The sequence below is a fragment of the Pithys albifrons genome, chromosome 2 (assembly GCF_047495875.1).
Source record: "Pithys albifrons albifrons isolate INPA30051 chromosome 2, PitAlb_v1, whole genome shotgun sequence".
In the NCBI taxonomy this organism is placed as follows: Eukaryota; Metazoa; Chordata; class Aves; order Passeriformes; family Thamnophilidae; genus Pithys; species Pithys albifrons.
In genome coordinates, this window is record NC_092459.1 from 96,107,023 (window position 1) to 96,123,827 (window position 16,805).

The 16,805-nt window shown below is 37.6% G+C and overlaps 1 protein-coding gene across 1 annotated transcript in view; it reads right to left on the reverse strand.

Moving 5' to 3' along the window:
• USH2A (usherin) overlaps nucleotides 1-16,805 on the reverse strand; it is a 387,863-nt gene that overhangs the window by 218,228 nt on the left and 152,830 nt on the right. The window contains exons 28-31 of the mRNA XM_071578650.1: nucleotides 15,931-16,134; nucleotides 15,735-15,815; nucleotides 13,163-13,348; nucleotides 615-728 (exon numbers count right to left, since the gene is read on the reverse strand). Coding sequence (XP_071434751.1) covers nucleotides 615-728; nucleotides 13,163-13,348; nucleotides 15,735-15,815; nucleotides 15,931-16,134 — 585 coding nt within the window. The remainder of the gene's footprint in view (nucleotides 1-614; nucleotides 729-13,162; nucleotides 13,349-15,734; nucleotides 15,816-15,930; nucleotides 16,135-16,805) is intronic.

A 16,805-nucleotide genomic window follows, 5' to 3' on the forward strand; every position in this document is an offset into this window, starting at 1 on the left:
CTGACTTCTTAACGTAAGCATCGGAAGCATTAATTTACACCCACAACCTTTTAGTTTGAGCACAACAAGTTGTAAAAGTGTTAAAAAAAAAAAAAAAAGGGAAAACCTGATCAGCAATTAATAAATAACTCAATCGGCATTTGGCGGTTTCATCACACTGAAATAATTGTTGCCTATTGCTGGTGTTTAGCGGTTAAAAGAAGCCATGGAAATCAACCGTTTGATTCTCAATTTCATACTGTGCCATACAATCAATTCTTTTTAGTCAGACTGTCTCTAGATTTACTTCTGAGCCATAGTAAAATGAGGAAGCTTTCATTAATCTTTCAGATGCTTCATATTAATGACAAGGCTCTTGCATGAACAATGTAACAGCAATTAAAAAGCCCATTAATCTGCATTACAGCTATTAAAGATGCATGTCATTAAAGGGTATGGAGTTTGATTCATTTTCGCACCCCCCAAAAAAATGGAGCAATTATGGTCTGGCAATGCACTTTGTCATCAAATTAGGTTGGGGTTTTCCAGCAAATGGCTTTGCAGCGTTTAGCTCTTCTCCTGTTTTATTATTCATGACTGAAATGTGGAAGTCAAGACCTTTGAAATTACTTTACCTTCTTGTGGAGTGGAGATGTTCAATGCATGCAAGCTCTCAGTACAGCCAGCCAAAGTGCAAGCAGTTAGGGTTACAGCATAGTTTGTGAAGGGATGCAAGCCTGTCAATATGCCTGCAACACAAGAAAACAAGGTGTTATGCATGTCCAGTGTACACACGGATTACATGCATACACAGACAGAGGTAAAATAAAGTTTTCTGTTGCAGGCTTCCACTGTTACAGGTGGAAAAGGAAAACTATTTTAAGGTTTCATTCCTATCATCCATGGCTTAAATTTTGCAAAATAAATTAAGAGCAAATGGTATTTTAGTCCGTTTTTAATTCTAAAGATGCAGCTAAGTTTCTTTAGTTATGCTCCCTGTAACAGACACTGCTTCAAAACTGTGCTGCATATTTTAATGTGACAGTGACGATAATGGAGTTCTTTTCTTAGTCCCTGTCTCACAAAGTTTTTTCAGTTATTCATTTTGTTTTTCCAGAGAATTTTCAATGTCTCCCAGAAAAAACAAACAAACAAACAAACAAACAAAATTAATGCTCCATCTCCAATATTACCCCTATTCATCCATAAACTGAAACCATTATAATGAAACATCCCACTTATCTTTCAATACTTCAGTGGCATCATATAGCCCACACATTTGCTATACTACTACAGTAACCTAACTCAGGTGACACAGTGTCTAAGGGTTTACAAGAAAAAAATATCTATAAAATAAAATATCTATAAAATGTCTATAAAATATCCATAAAATATCTATAATCTTATGCTATTTCAATGCTTATGTTAATGAATAAAAGAGACTTGATTCCCACATATCAATCAGCTCCTTATCAAGGCAAGTACAATAAACCACTGCTTACAACTTCAGGAAGTTACATAATATTTTGAACTACAATATGCAGAAGGATTACAAGAGGAAAAAATTGGTTTACAGTCATTTTCAGAAGCATCAGCAGTTCTCATTTCAAAGAGGTCCAACTATAAAGTAATTTGGAATATAAATGTAGCAGTAATTAAAAGAAGGCCAACTCATGTCAAGTTTTACTTCAAACCATGTTCTCACCTCAACTATCACAGCTCCCTAGTAAAATCAATGTGGTTTTACATTAAGAAAACTAAAGTTTATAACAAACCATGTTATTTCAAAACTGCCAAACACTGGTATTTTGCGAAGCAGCTCAAAAAACAACAGTACCTCAAAGAACCATAATTCCTGGCCAAATCTTTCATAGCACAGTAAGTCTACAACCCCCTCAGCATTACATGTACACAAACAAGTAAACAAAATTAGTCCTTATTATTACTCTTCATTGAGTTAGTTCACAGAATGCAACATAACTCTGCATTTCATTAGAAAAAAATCCTTTTTTCCCCACATAATCACAAAAAAGGCTTGGAGAATTTGATGTTAGAAGTTAACAGCTACAGCATAAATATATTATTTTCTGAGTAGAACAATCAAAGACTGTGAAGGTTTTTGCTGTGTTTACTAATAGCTGTGTTCACATGGAAAATATGAGATTAGCTTTCACTGAATTAGTCATATTTATGCCTTTTCTTGCAATCACTCAAAAAATTTCAATGGCTGGCAATGCAATGATCTTTCTATTTGAATTCTCTGAGGTGCAGTTCTACTCATAGACACGAGGAGATATTCAGAAGTAATCACTTCTGCTTCAGAGTAGTGTTAAACTAAAATCAGTTGATCAGCATCTGCTTGCTGTGGTTATAGTTTTCATTTTGCAAATCCCCAGCTAACGGTGGAAAGCTGTACTGACATCTTACTATCCAATGTAAAAGTGAAAAAAACAAAGGAATACTGTGTCAGCCACCACTCAAGCAAATGTCCCTGTAATCTTCCTGTGATGGAAGGCAAATATTTTTAAGAGCCATAAAAAAGCAGAAAAGAGGAAATTATGATGTTTTCATAGAATGGTTTGGGGTGAACAGGACCTTAAAGACCATTCAGTTCCAACCCCTCTCCATAGTCAGGGACACCTTCCACTAGACCAGGTTTCTCAGAGCCCTATCCAACCTGGCCTTGAACACTTCCAGGGACAGGACATCCACAACTTCTCCAAGCAATAAAGACTTTCTTCCCGACAGCTAATTTGAACCTGTTCTCACTATACACCCTTGCAAGAAGTGCATTTCCAGCTGTCTTGTATGCCTCCCTTAAGGCATTACTTTCCCTGAAAAATATTGGAAATATTGGAATCTACAATAAATCCTTCATCACAGAAATCCCATTAGTTGAAAAATCACCTTTTTTTTTCTTGCATAGGACTAAGTACAAACCACTTATTTCCAGACCATGGAGGGTTAAACACAAAAAACTATAAAAGACACTGTTGGAATTACCTTCTGCAAATAAACACAAGCAGAAACTAAATTCTCTAACTGTGACATTTGCAAGTTCTCGGTCAAGAGGAGCACAGTATAGTGTATATGCCATCTGTCTATTCACTCTGCTGTGCTTTAGGAAGCAATTTAGTTTTCTTTGTACATTTAGCACTCGTAGTATTCTTTCCTTATGAAGCAGTGAATTAATGCTCCTTGCATTCCCAATGGCAGACATTCCATAGGGTCACCAAGGGCTTCAGGCAGTGAGAGCCGCAGTAGGACACATCCGGAAACATGCCCATATCTGTAGAAGGTTTGGATTTGGCTGTTTGATTTACTTTTGACAAAGTAGGAAGGTTTCATATAAAGCACTTGCAGCACAACAGCATTCACACTGCATAGGTAGGTTTGTGAAAGGCAGTGAGAATTTGGAAAAAAAAAAAACAACAAAAATAAAAACAAACAAACGTGAGAAACCCCAAACAAATAAACCTTTTTGCAACAGAAGGTTTATGCTAAAAAATTCATTCAGCAAAGGCAGCAGCTTAACAAATAATTTGTTCATTTCCTAATTAATATTTTTCCTTCACATGTACTCTTGCCCTATTTTCTTTCAACAAAGAAACAGATGTGCTGCATAGGTAGGCAATAGAAAGTGCACAGATTTTATTTACATACTTCAGCAAACTACTTTTTTCTCAGCTGCCATCCTATCTGTTTGGCCAGCATCCACAGTAATCTGTTCTCCTTCATTATGTTAATCTGTGGGCGGAAAGATTTCTGTCATCTTCAAATCGCTTGTACAGCAATGGTAAACACCTTGGCCTGTCTGTAATTGGACAGGTGTCTGCATTGGTGTCACCCGGCTTTTAATTCAATTAAAGAACTGGCTGCTCTGCTCTCATTACCCACTCATTTCCTCTGCACTTGCAGTCACTCAGTGAAATTTACACTCAGCACCTGACTATGTTAAAATACGAAGTCAGCAGTCCCATAGCAAAGATCATCACTGGTACACATGAATTAATTTATAGCACAGCAAAATAAATGTTGCAGTAAAAAATAGCCTATGATCCAATGAAGTTGGCTGACAGCTTTAAAAAACTTTCCCTAACTCCTCAATTGTCACACTCTTGGATTGGCATCTCTTGCCTATATCCAGTAATTGTTGATAAGAGTCCATCATGCTTTCCAAGATGGGATGTTAACAAAGCCAAATTTGGCCCCACTTGTGTGTCTTCTATTAATGCTAACAGGAGAGAGGTAAATAAATTGTCACTTTGATCAGGAGACAGAATTAGAAACATCATCAATACTTTAGATGAAGGGCAGCCTCCCACATCTGGGATATGAGTCCCGTTCATTCAGTCTGCCAGTACAGAGCAGCTGAATCCACCTAAACTCAAAATTTACATCATAGACTACATTTGAAGCCTTAAAATCCACATGGGGAAGTGGAGACACTAAATCATTCTAATACACCACTCCTATCTGCCCAAAGAACCTTTGGAAATAAATTAAAGTTCTAACACAGACATTTTGACACAGTGACCCCATGAAACTGAATAATGTCATTTGTTAAATATGAATGTAAAGTTAACAGTCGAAAAAAGTGATCCGGAATCACACCTAGAACATTAAGCCCACTTTATATGCAAAACTAGTATTTAATTCTCTGTACTTTTATTTAAATTGTCTTTAATTATTTGCCATATTGAAAGTAGAGGTTTGGAGTTGTGTCAGAGGGAAAATGCTAGGTTCACTCTAGCAGATAAGGGATAGCAACATTGCTATGGACAATAGAAAAGGGGTCAACAATGAATTATTGTACAATGGGTGCATGGACTAGTCAACGTGAGTTGCACCTTTATATCCACTCCATTCATCATTCTAATGCATATAGTGCATAAGAAGATTAAATAGTCAGTTTCTTTCCTTCACTTCTCCATTTCTTTTGTTCAGAACCTCTAAAAGGGAAGTCTCACAGCCATATTCCATGGCATTCTGGCAGATTTTGAGTGGAAAAGTAGTACTTCTCATCAATGAAAAAAAATTCTCAGTACTAAGGTGTGAGGGCTAGTATTATGTTCACAAAAATAATTTTGTTCACAAAAACTGAAAAATAGAATCAAAGGCAATTACAGTATTATTGCAATTTCTTCATCATTTTTATGAAAGCAGCTGCTGCACTGTTCCAATCTGTCATCCTACTGTTTCATGAAGTTGTTTCAAAACTCCACTAGGTCTTCAGAAATTAAAAGACACACTTGTTTATTGCAACTTACAGAGCTTTTACTCTGCATAAAGGATTGGTTATAAAAATATAAATCAAGGTGAGGTTTTAAAATGTATTTCCAGATGAAGCTTTCCCATAAAAATAAAAGCACTCACCTACATATATGACTCACACAAAAAAAGCTATTTAATCTTACAGATGTAACACAAATACTAAAGTTTATTTCCTCACTTCCATAAAAAATGCACTCAGCTAAGAAGGTATTCTTTTTAGATGCAAATTCAGCTAATTTTAATCATAACAGGTATTACTTTCATATGCAGCCTGAAAACTCAGCTTTGTTATTGAATATTAAGGTTCCAAACAGAGCTTGTCACACATTTGTTTCACAAGCTGAGTGTATTTTTTGCCAAAGGGACTTTTCTTTGCCAGAATTTTTCATTGTTGCCTCCCTAACACTCTATTTCATAAAGAACTATTTTGAAATACACCTACTGCAATTGAAACAACACTTGACATTTAGATGTACATTAATTCTTGTTTAAGCCTTACAAACAAAATTTGCCACATCTCCTCTCCCCATACCTAGAGACTATTTAGCTAACTTGAATGCCCGAGGTCATACAGCATCTGTCTAACAAAGTCACTTGTGTGTCGAGATGCATCATTGCCACAGTACACTTAATCACAGTCCACTGATCAGAAAAGGAAGTCCTCAACTGACTTTGTTTTTGACAGATTGTAGCAAAAATTGTTTAAGTACATGTGTCTTCTACATATGCATTTCTGAACTGAAAGCCTGTGCACATCAATCTGTCACATACATCTGCATTTTTAAAGCATCTTCTAAGTAAGTATAATACGAATCATAAAATGTTGAAGGACTATTGAACACGAGGGCATCTATTCCAGCTCTTTGGCTTATAAAAACAAACAAAAGGTTTACTTTAGTTATTGGATTTAGGTGGCTTGAAAGACCCTTTTTTTTCTCCCAATAGAGGTATTTCGTTAAAAAAAACCAAAACCACAAGCTCCACTGACTTTGAAGATGCAATTCAGGTTGCAGGTGTTGAAAGAAACCTGTTACATTCCCCAAAACACAAGGCAACTCTCTAGCTACTTCTATTTGCAGAAAACCTTGGGCCAACAGAGTATTGGTTCTGTAATATCTCTTATTGTGTTACCCTTGACCATTTCAAACAACTTCGTCAATGCTCATTTTCTGTAGCATAACTAAAACTTTGAAGGAAAAGAATACTGTTCACCTCATTGCAAACTTTTCTGAGTATGTCTATAAAAACATACTAATAATCCTTTCTGTCCTGACAAACATTAAGAAGTTGACTTCTGTTTATTAATAGAAGTATTGGTATGTAGCTAAGAGTTGATGTCATTTTGATAGAATGTTCAGGTTTATTTAATCAGACGATTTACATTTCATATGAATAAATTTATACAACAGCATTGGACTGTAAACAAGATTCATTTAGGTCTAAACTCAATCAAGTTTGAATCTTAATATTGTAGAATATTAATATAATTTATGTTTTAAAATTCATATATTGAAAAATATGCCACTAGTTTGTTAAAGCCAGCTAAATGAAAGGAGATGGGAACCTACATTCTGCCACTCTGACTTAGAGTCAGTAGGAGCTCAAGCATCACCTGACAGCTCACAGTAACCTAATGGGCACAGACAGATCTGTCGGCTACCCGATGTCGCATTAGCTGCTGCAGTCAAACTGGAACCTGAGCAGGGGCTGGGGTGCAGCTTCTGGTACGCTCCTGCAGCTCCTCCCACCAAGACTGATGTGCCTACAGATAGGTGAGAGAGACAGAGAGATCAAATCTCCTTACGACACCCACAGGGACAGAACAGGCCACCAATGAGCATCACAGCCCTCATTACGTGGATCTCAGTGAGTGACACTCCTTTGTGTGGGGGCAATGCATACAGCACTCCAGATCTCACACACTGGCATGGCACTGTAAAGCACATCCTGTCATTCTTCTGGGAAATATTTAGACATCTTCTGTCATCCATCTGTGCTTCTGACCAAAGGTTACTTCTACAAAACAATGATAATGGGAAATAATCTACATCAAAATAACAGGCATTCTTGTGCTTAACATGGTTCGAGCACCTGATGAAGCGTCTCTCAAAAACCATACTTTCATTACAAAGTTCCAGCTTTTATTATTTTAAACATTAGTTGTAAGTAAATATAAGCTAAATATATCCAACCAGTTTAGTGCATTATGGCTCTTTGTATCTACATAAAGTTTTAAACATTAGGAATTTGTCTCAGCTTGGAGAGGGCTTTGCCCATCCTCCTAATGCTCTGACACTACATACTTTTACATTAGTTGTTTTGCAATCCTTTCCTAAAAATTTACAAAAATCTCGTTAACTACAGCACAGGTATATTTTGAGTGTAAAATATTTGCCCAAATCAAGAGCTTTCAAGTAATTTCAAGTACATGAAAGTATTATGGGAGCAATTCACTAACAGTTTCACAGGGCAAACTCCCCATGGGTGGGTAAATTGCTTCCAGATCCCACATTGACCAAAGAAGTCCAAAGGAAACAGCATTTTCTCAGAGCCACCTTGGAAAGTGACCCCGAAACGCCATCAGAGGCAGCGGGCAGGGCGCAGAGGCCCATCTCAAAGCCACAGGCTGCTTCAGCAGTGCCGGCTGGGGCTTGGTGGAGCTTTCCCCGAGAGGAAGAATCTCTCAGCCAGCAGCATTTCCCAGAGCATGTGCATTTGCCAGCCTGGCAGCGAGATACCCCCAGCCCTATGGCCCCTCTGTCCAGCCCCAGCCGATCTGTCACTGGCAGGTGGCACCGTCTCCTTTTCAGAGAGACTCTCTAGCTAGAGCGCTTTCAAAGCCAAGGCACAGCCCAGACACCTTGATCAACCATATTAAATCATTAAATTAACTTTTCCTGAGATATTCATCTGCCAAGCATAAAAGACTAAAAGGTGAAAAGTAATTACAAACATGTGTCACAGGAAGGAGGGAATGGCAGCCATGGGCATTCAGAGGGGAAGCTGTTGACAATTTTCTGTTACAATGTGTGCAGTCACATCAGCCCTCAGCAATGACACAGGTGGGATGAACTGCAAAACCAGAGAAACCTGAAAGAGAAATATGTAAGAGGAATGCCAATTGTTTGTGAAATCTTTTGCAGCATATTTTATTTCAATATTATTTGCAGGTATCATTAGCATTCTTCACTGCCCGTGTTTGGGACCCCATCATTTAGAGGCTTGTCAATCTCCTGAATTCTATAATGAGAGAAATATGAATTACAGAATGGGTTTTTCACATGTGCTTGACAAGAGAAGCATCAGAGGACTGTGTTCAGTAGCATAAACCTGTTTAGAGGCATGACAGCTGGTGTGTATCCCAGGGGTTGATACTGGGGTAAAGACTGTTCGACATCTTCATTAATGAACTTGATGACTGGGGAAGTGCACCCTCAGCAAGCCTGTGGATGATACTAAAGGGCCACTAAGATGAAAAATGGACTGAACATGTCTCTTATGAGGAGAGGCTGAGAGAGCTGGGACTGATCTGCTCAGGGAAGAGAAGGCTCAGGGTGAACTATCAATGTCTATAAATACCTGATGGGAGGGAAAAAAGAAGCAACCAGACTCTACTAAGTAGTGCCCAGTGACAGGACAAAAGTCTATCAGCAAAAATTGAAATACATGAATCACCGTATCATAGAATATCCCAAGTTGGAAGCAACACTCAAGAATCATGGGTCACAATGATCTCAGAGGTCTTTTCCAATCTAAATGATTGTGTGATCATGAAGTCCAACTCCTGGCTCTTCATAAGAGAAGCCCAAGAATCACACCATCTGTCTGACATCCCAAATCCTTCTTGAACTCTGGCAGGCTTGGTGCTGTGACCACATCCCCAGGGGAGCAAATGAAATTTCAATTGTACACAAGAAACCACTTTTTTCCTGTCAGGGTGGAAAAACACTGGAACAGGCTTTCCATAGAGGAATATCTCCATATGTGGAGATATTCAAAACTCAACTGGACATGGTCGTGGGAACTGACTATATAATCCTTCCAACCCCAATGATCCTTTGATATTCTAGATTCCAAAGGAAAGTAGAAGCAAAAGCTTCTCACAAACTGTACTGAAACTATGTTCTAAAGCTTCTTTCATTTGTTTAAATTCTAATTTTTATTCCAAATTTTCATGTCAGCATGTGAAACGCACTGGAATACAGGGGAAAGCAACCCAGCCTTTAGAAAAAAAAATTCTTTGATGTGGTGACCCTGTACTTCCTTTATTACTCTGTATGACCAGCTGTATCCAAAGTGTATCAATGTTATAACACGCTTCTTTGAAGGCAAGATAGGCTAGCACAGTACTCTTTGAATCCCAAAAAATTACACTCTATACTCTCAGCCTAGAATACAGATACTGAACACCATCTGAAAATATACCAAATAATATATCAAATAAACTCCTGGTTCAACAGTTAGAGCCTCATTTTAAGGATTTAAATCTGATGAATATTCCTTTCTTGAATGAAAGTGAAAAAATAGTTTGACATTTTGCAGATTACAAGGGTCAGATTTGGAAGGATTTTAGTTTCTGATGAGTCAGAGATAGACATTTGAGACTGTGGGATGACAGTCATTTAAAGATCTGTTTTACTTTTAATATTTAGCTCAGGTTTTCTTCTTGAAAAGGGTACAACGTGTTCTTCTGAATTTGACACACAGAGAGCAGTCTTCTGGGAAATGGGTAAGGTTCTTACCTTTTTGTTACTGTGCTCCAGTTATGAATCAGGACCCTACTGTAATTGTTCAAAAGAATTTACATTTTAAGTACAAACCAAAACACAAGATGGGCATTGTCCTAGTTCAGCAAGCTGGGACCAGTTTATCACTGTGTAGGTGTTACCAAAGCTGTGTATTCTAAACCCTCTGTGTCGTTTCTCATGAACTGCTAACAACGGCCCATTTGCAGCAGCTGCACAGAGCACACTCAACACCTCAGAGGTCAGCCCCGGTTAGTACTTGGATGGGAGACCTCCTGAGAATACCAAGGGCTGTAGGTCCTAGTCCCGAGGACTTCACTGTCACCGTCCAAGCTCGCTCGGCAGTGGCAGATGAACCTTAGGAGTTAAAGGGTGGGGCCAGTGCTGCACACGCTGTGCCTCACCTGAAAGATCCACTGCACAGGCTCAAAGGACACACCCATGTGGGTAGAAACCTTCCCAATCAACTTTTGATAAACTAGGAAACACAATTCACCAGGGAAAGACACAGTTTTTCCTGGGAGTCTCACATTTGTAGGTAAGCAGTTCTCATTGTCCACAGACTTACTCATCTGTGTAGGCTTCACTGAAACCAGTGGACTAAGGTAAAATAATTTAAAGATCAGTGATTTAATTTTCACTTATCTCAGCTCTGACTTCACCATGAGGATGTGAATTATATATTTCATACAATGCTAAAATTGGAAAATACATAACTAAACTATTGGGTAACCAGTCCTTAAATGCACAAAAAATGAATTGGAAAACTTACTGCCATAGCAAGTTACAGAAGCCAAAAGTATAAATGTATCAAAAAAACAAAGACAATTCTAACACAGTCCATTAAGCATGATGGTCCAGATGCAGTTTTAAGTCAAGGAATTCCACAGCCAATCGGCTGAATTTGTTTTAACAGGAAGACTCAATGCTTAGGACGTTTCTAGCATTTTCTTCCTAAGCATCTATATCTGAAATTGTCACAGAGACCAATATTTGAATGCAGCCATTCTTAAGTTCTTTGAGTCACATGAGTGGACAGCGTCTGCTGCAGCAAACAAAGCCAACAGGATAATGCATCAAGGAAGGCATCACCAGCAGAGAAGGCATTATCCCACTCAGGGCTGACAGGCCACACAAGGAACACTGTGCGCAGTTTTGGTTTCTGCTGCACAAGAGATGTGGACAGGCTGGGGAGGGTCCAGAGAAGGGCCACAATGATGATCAAAGCATTATGAAGCCTGTTGTGTGAAGAAAGGCTGAGAGAATGGGTTTGTTCAGCCTTGATATAAGAAGGCTCAGGGGAGAACTTATCACTGTGTTCCAGTATTTAAAGAGTGGCTACAAAGAAGAGGGAGATTCCCTTTTAACATGGAGTCACATGGGTAATGGGTCCACGTTACTCCTGGGGAGAGTCCAACTGGACATAAGAGGAAAAACTTTCACAATAAGAACGACCAACCACTGGAATAATGTCCCAAGGAAGTGGTGGATTCCCCAGTACTGGACAGATTCAGCTAGAGAGGGCACTAGGCAATCTCATCTAGACCGTGCTTTTGCCAAAATAGGTTGAACCAAATGATCCTTGAGTTACCTTCCAGCCTGGTATTCTATGATTCTGTTGTTTTATTTTCCATTATTCAATAGCTCTCTGCTGTAATAGACTAAAGAATCAGGAACCATTTACTGTCTCCATTTAATATAAAGGTATGTCTTCTCCAACCTCCTGTAAGCTGCATGCAGATAACATCTTACCTGTCCAGCCTGGTATAGACTTTTTCATAACCCTGACACATAATCACGGCAAAACACCAACAAATTTAAGCAACATTTTGGTTGTGATCATCAGCTGTGAATAATCTAATCCATATGTTTCTACTATGGTCTTTAAATTCTACTAGCAAAATTTGCATTGCCTTATAGCTAAAATAAAGAATATTGAAATCAACAAGGTCATCAAAGAAACCACAGTAAGGACAGAAAGCCCATGTATATTCATTACTCACAAATAGTCGAGATATTTCAAACTGAAGAAAATAAAATACATGCAAGTTTTCCTTTGAAAATGTATACATAGGTTATGGCAGAGGAACAACACAAACCACATATACTTATGTAAAAACTATTACTTGGGCAAAACTATGATGCCTGAGTTAATACATTTTCCAAGGCTATAGTACTGCCCAAACCTGAGCCAAACCAAAGCATCCTCTTTGAACATTACATTGTTACCACTTTTAAATTATAATTCATTATTAATTAAATAATTGATGCTAGAGATTATAAAAACAAAACTATTGGTCACAATGTTACAATGAAAGTAGATTTTGTACTATTTCCCCATTTAGTCACCATATAACATAATTCAGATTCTTGCAGGCAATGTGCTTCCTTCCTGGATAACTTTGTAGCAGCAACAAAGGCAGTTTGTTGATATGGAACAGAAAACCAGATCCTCGCTATCTGGACAGGAAGAACTGTCCTAAAATGTCCTCTATGTAGCAGAAAGAGTCCAGCATTTCTTCCTAAAAAAATCTGCCTCCTATGGGTAAAAAGTCCTAGACTACAGGAAACACCTCATGTAACAGTTCCCTACAGCTTCTGTCCAAAACCCACAGCTCAGCAGCAACCAAACCGCCTAAACACAAAGCCCTGAATTCCTTCATTCCATAAAAACCTACCTTCATATCCCAGTGATATCAACCACAGCACCCAATTAGCGCAAATACATGCTAGTTCCCACTCAAATCATTTACATCTGTATGATCAAATTAGACAGGTACATCAAGTGTTTTCGTACATCAGGTCAAAATGTACCCTATGGGACCCACATTTGGAGTTAATATAGGTGAATTGGATAGAAAAACAGTGAAGGAGGGGAAAAAAAATCACATATACTAAGCCAAAACAAGCAAACCAAAAGAGCATTTATCCCCCAGATCATAAATAGTTCACGAATTGCTTTTTAGTATTTGTGTTGTATCCTAATTTCTATTGTTCTTTAAAATCAGTACATTACTATGAGGATGCTGACATTAATAACTCTTTCCAAATATTATCTATGCTGTGTATACGCAGAATCAGAGAAGTAGTTTTTTACAACAAAAGGAGATATAAGCATTCTGTGTTATTATATATGTCTAAAAATGGTACTTAACAGCATTTACCTGTGAGCATACCAGCATCAGCAAGCTCAGCTCTAGTGATGGGTACATTGGGACCATCCGCTTCATATGCTTTCAAAATGTACTTCTCAATTACACCTATGACCCCAGCTGGTTTGTCCCAGGTGACCTCAATGCTGTAACCATTTATACTGTGAACTCTTGAGGGAGTTGGCACATTTTGTGGAACTGTAGAAGGATAAAATAGAAAATAGAGAAAATGGCAGCTCTAAGGAGACTATTGCCCCTATTCTTCACTTTTAATGGCTGCAGTAAATCAGACTCAACCATTAGCATAAATACAATTTATTAGAGTTGTAACTTTTCAGCATTGATTTAATATGACTGCACATCTTGAGCTATTCAGTTTAAGCTATATTTCAAAACCATCAAAACTCCATCTACATAACATTCTTCTTGTCTTGTTGCAATTTTCGAAAAACATTTCATGTATCAAACATATTTAAGCATCACTCACAAAGAGAGGAGGTGGATTGTATGTAGCTAACAAGCTCAGGCATTACATTAATACAACTGAACAGACAGTACTGCAACAGAGAAGAGTTTGATATTTATCAGTTGGACACCTAAACCACAGAATTCCACAATTATGAAACATTTCTAAACATTTGCATTCTCATTTACAGAAGTCCTTCAAAAAATTAAAGATCTTCCATTTATTTTCCTATTTCCACAATGCCGTGCACCTCTCTTGGGAACAAAGCAGAGATTTTTAAGGCCTTTTTGCAAAATCCTTTGCTTCTGATCATTCCATAACATAAAAAGTAAAAAAGGAAAAAAAAAAGAAAATGAAAATTTTAAAAGAATGGAAAACCAAGGTCATATATGCATATAGTTGCTAATAAAAAGAAATCATCCCATTTCCTATAAACTCTAACTATTTCTTAGATATTACTATACTAAGCAAAGGTCTGGCCAGTAACAGCTTCATCACAGATGACTGCACAAGAGTTGCAGAGGAAAGACCCAAGGAACACTATGGCAGGATGATGGATGATGAGTTTGCCATAAATGCACATGGACTCCCTAGCCCTGCTGATGATCATTTGCTTTTCTCACTATTAAATAACCTATTTATTTGTAATTTGATTGTTTACTTTCATTAAATATGAGTGCAGCCTTGTCTTTTATCAGAAGGGTACCAGCATGAAAAGTACAAAAATATCTGGAAATTGTGAATTCTTGTGTAATGTAAGAATGTGGTACTCTGAGAAAGTTTCCATTACTACAATAATATATTGATTTTATTAGCTATGAAGTGTATCACAGAGCAAGGTAAGGTACTGTACAGCAGATGGTCTTCTCATAAGGGATATAACAAAACCAACTCAAAAATAATTAAATAGTGCAATTATTCTCCAACCCCAGGGAATGTAGACTGCTCAATGCTGTGGTCAGCTTGCAAACAAATTTGTGACAAACCTTACAGTTGTCAGATAGTTAATATGAAAATATGCATATATTTGTGCCTTCTGGGTGGCACACAAAATAATGACTGAATTGTATAAGAGTGCATCTGCAAGTCCAATATTTGTGCAGGTAGCACATGTTTTTCTAAGATGATACATTGAATAACTTCCATCAAAGGAATTATCTGCATTGATGAAATGCAATTAGGCTTCAACTTAAACAAGAGAGAAAGTCGCTTAAAGAAAATACACAGAACTGTCAATCTTCAAAAACTTGCTTGCCAAAGTTTGCAAAAACACTGAGCAGAATAGGAAACACTTTTAAGATTTTCTTCATAAGACATAGGAAAAATTTGATCTTTAATGCTCAGCAGGTATTATGTTTTTACATTGAATCCTTCTCTACAAGCCACATGCTGCTTTTGTAGTAAATATTGCCACATTTTCACACACAATATACAGACTACTTGTTAAAAGAATCCTCATTCGGCAGCACTGAGCAGCAAACCCACGTGCGGGTCATTTACAAAAACAACTTTCACAAGACCCGAGCAATTCGATGGTCTCTCATCCTCCACAGCTTGTGCTGCTTCCCCAGTACCACCTTTCTCTACACCCGACTTTGTATCACTAAGTTATACATAGGAAAATGTAGATTTACTTACTCCAGTCTACTCATTTGCCATGAGGTCAGGTGTGCACATGTGAGCACAACTAGATGCACGGCTGCTCTTACTCAGCTGATGCCATTCAATTCTTTAACCATCTTTGCTGTCACATAATGACATAATCTAATATATATTTGGAAAATACCTTGAATTAGAAGAAAATACTTGCCTGATCACTTTCTGGCTGATGACTGTAACTTTGTACCTGTTCAAAGCATGAAGCAGTTTCACTCTCATTCATACTATGCAACATGCCCTACTCAAAATCATTCTGGGGGGACTGTCTTCACAAAATCACAGAATGGGAAAGGCTAGAAGGCACCACAGTGGGTCATGTGGCCCAACCTCCCTGCTCAAGCAGAGTCATCCTACGGCACATGGCACAGGGTTGTGTCCAGACAGTTCTTGAACACCTTCAACCGGGCATTGCATTGCTTATGAAATATGAGAATAAGTACAACTTTAAATTATATTTACCTGATTCTCTTGTACGGACGCGGGTCCACACACTCGATACCGATCCTCCTTCATGTGAAGCAACCACTCTATAGAGGTACTCTTCAAAGGACATTGAGAAGTATAGAGGAGGTAAAAGATTAAAAAATAATAAAAAAGCACTGAACACAGTAATACATTAACAAAGAGTATTTTATTTAAAGAACCAATGTGCTACCTGTAAATGGTTGTAGACCACGCTCATAAACACTCTGCTCTTTTCCTCGGTACACTAGGATGGAGTCATTTCCCCTGCAGTTAACAGCACTGTCAGTTGATAGGCATCCATCCAGATTGACTCTGACAGCACTGCTGGACACAGACGCCAAGTTAACGACAGCACCTCGTGTAAATGTAACATCCTTCATGCAACCACCGAAACCTAGCAAATAGTAAGGGATTAGTACCACATAAAGAGCTTCAGTCATTAAGAAACACTTTTGCTCCTTTCAATTCTATATTTTCAGCATTAAAGACTGTAATGTGAATATGTTGACTTCCAACATGACATTCTGCCTACACTTTGAAGATACTAAACTGGTAAGTTCCTGTCTTACTGGTCAACATTTCACTGTTAGAAATTCCATCCTACAAGGAAATAGCTTTCTCTTTTCTCTACTGTCACTTTTCACTTTAAAATTATTACCATAAAAATGATTCTGACTTTTAATATCAGCTTTCTTCTGCTGGCTAATATTTTGTTGATACACATCCTTCCTCAAACTGAGAAGAATATCTAGATTAAAAATACAATTAACTTCAGGAGATCAGAGGGAGGTATTTTGGTTTTTTATAATGGGGAAATAACTGGTATGCTTTTTACAAACATACTCTAGAAACATAACCTCAAACTGTTTATAATAAAAAATTTAAGAAGCTTCATTTTATCTTTATTTCTATATACACGTTTCTGTGTGTATGTGTAACATTGCTATCAACATTACAAATACATTAAATTAGATATATGCAGTTAAAACACCACTACAAAATTCAGAATGCAGTTGCTAAAATTTTTATATTTACTAAAAATAATAAATTGATACAAAATAGTTC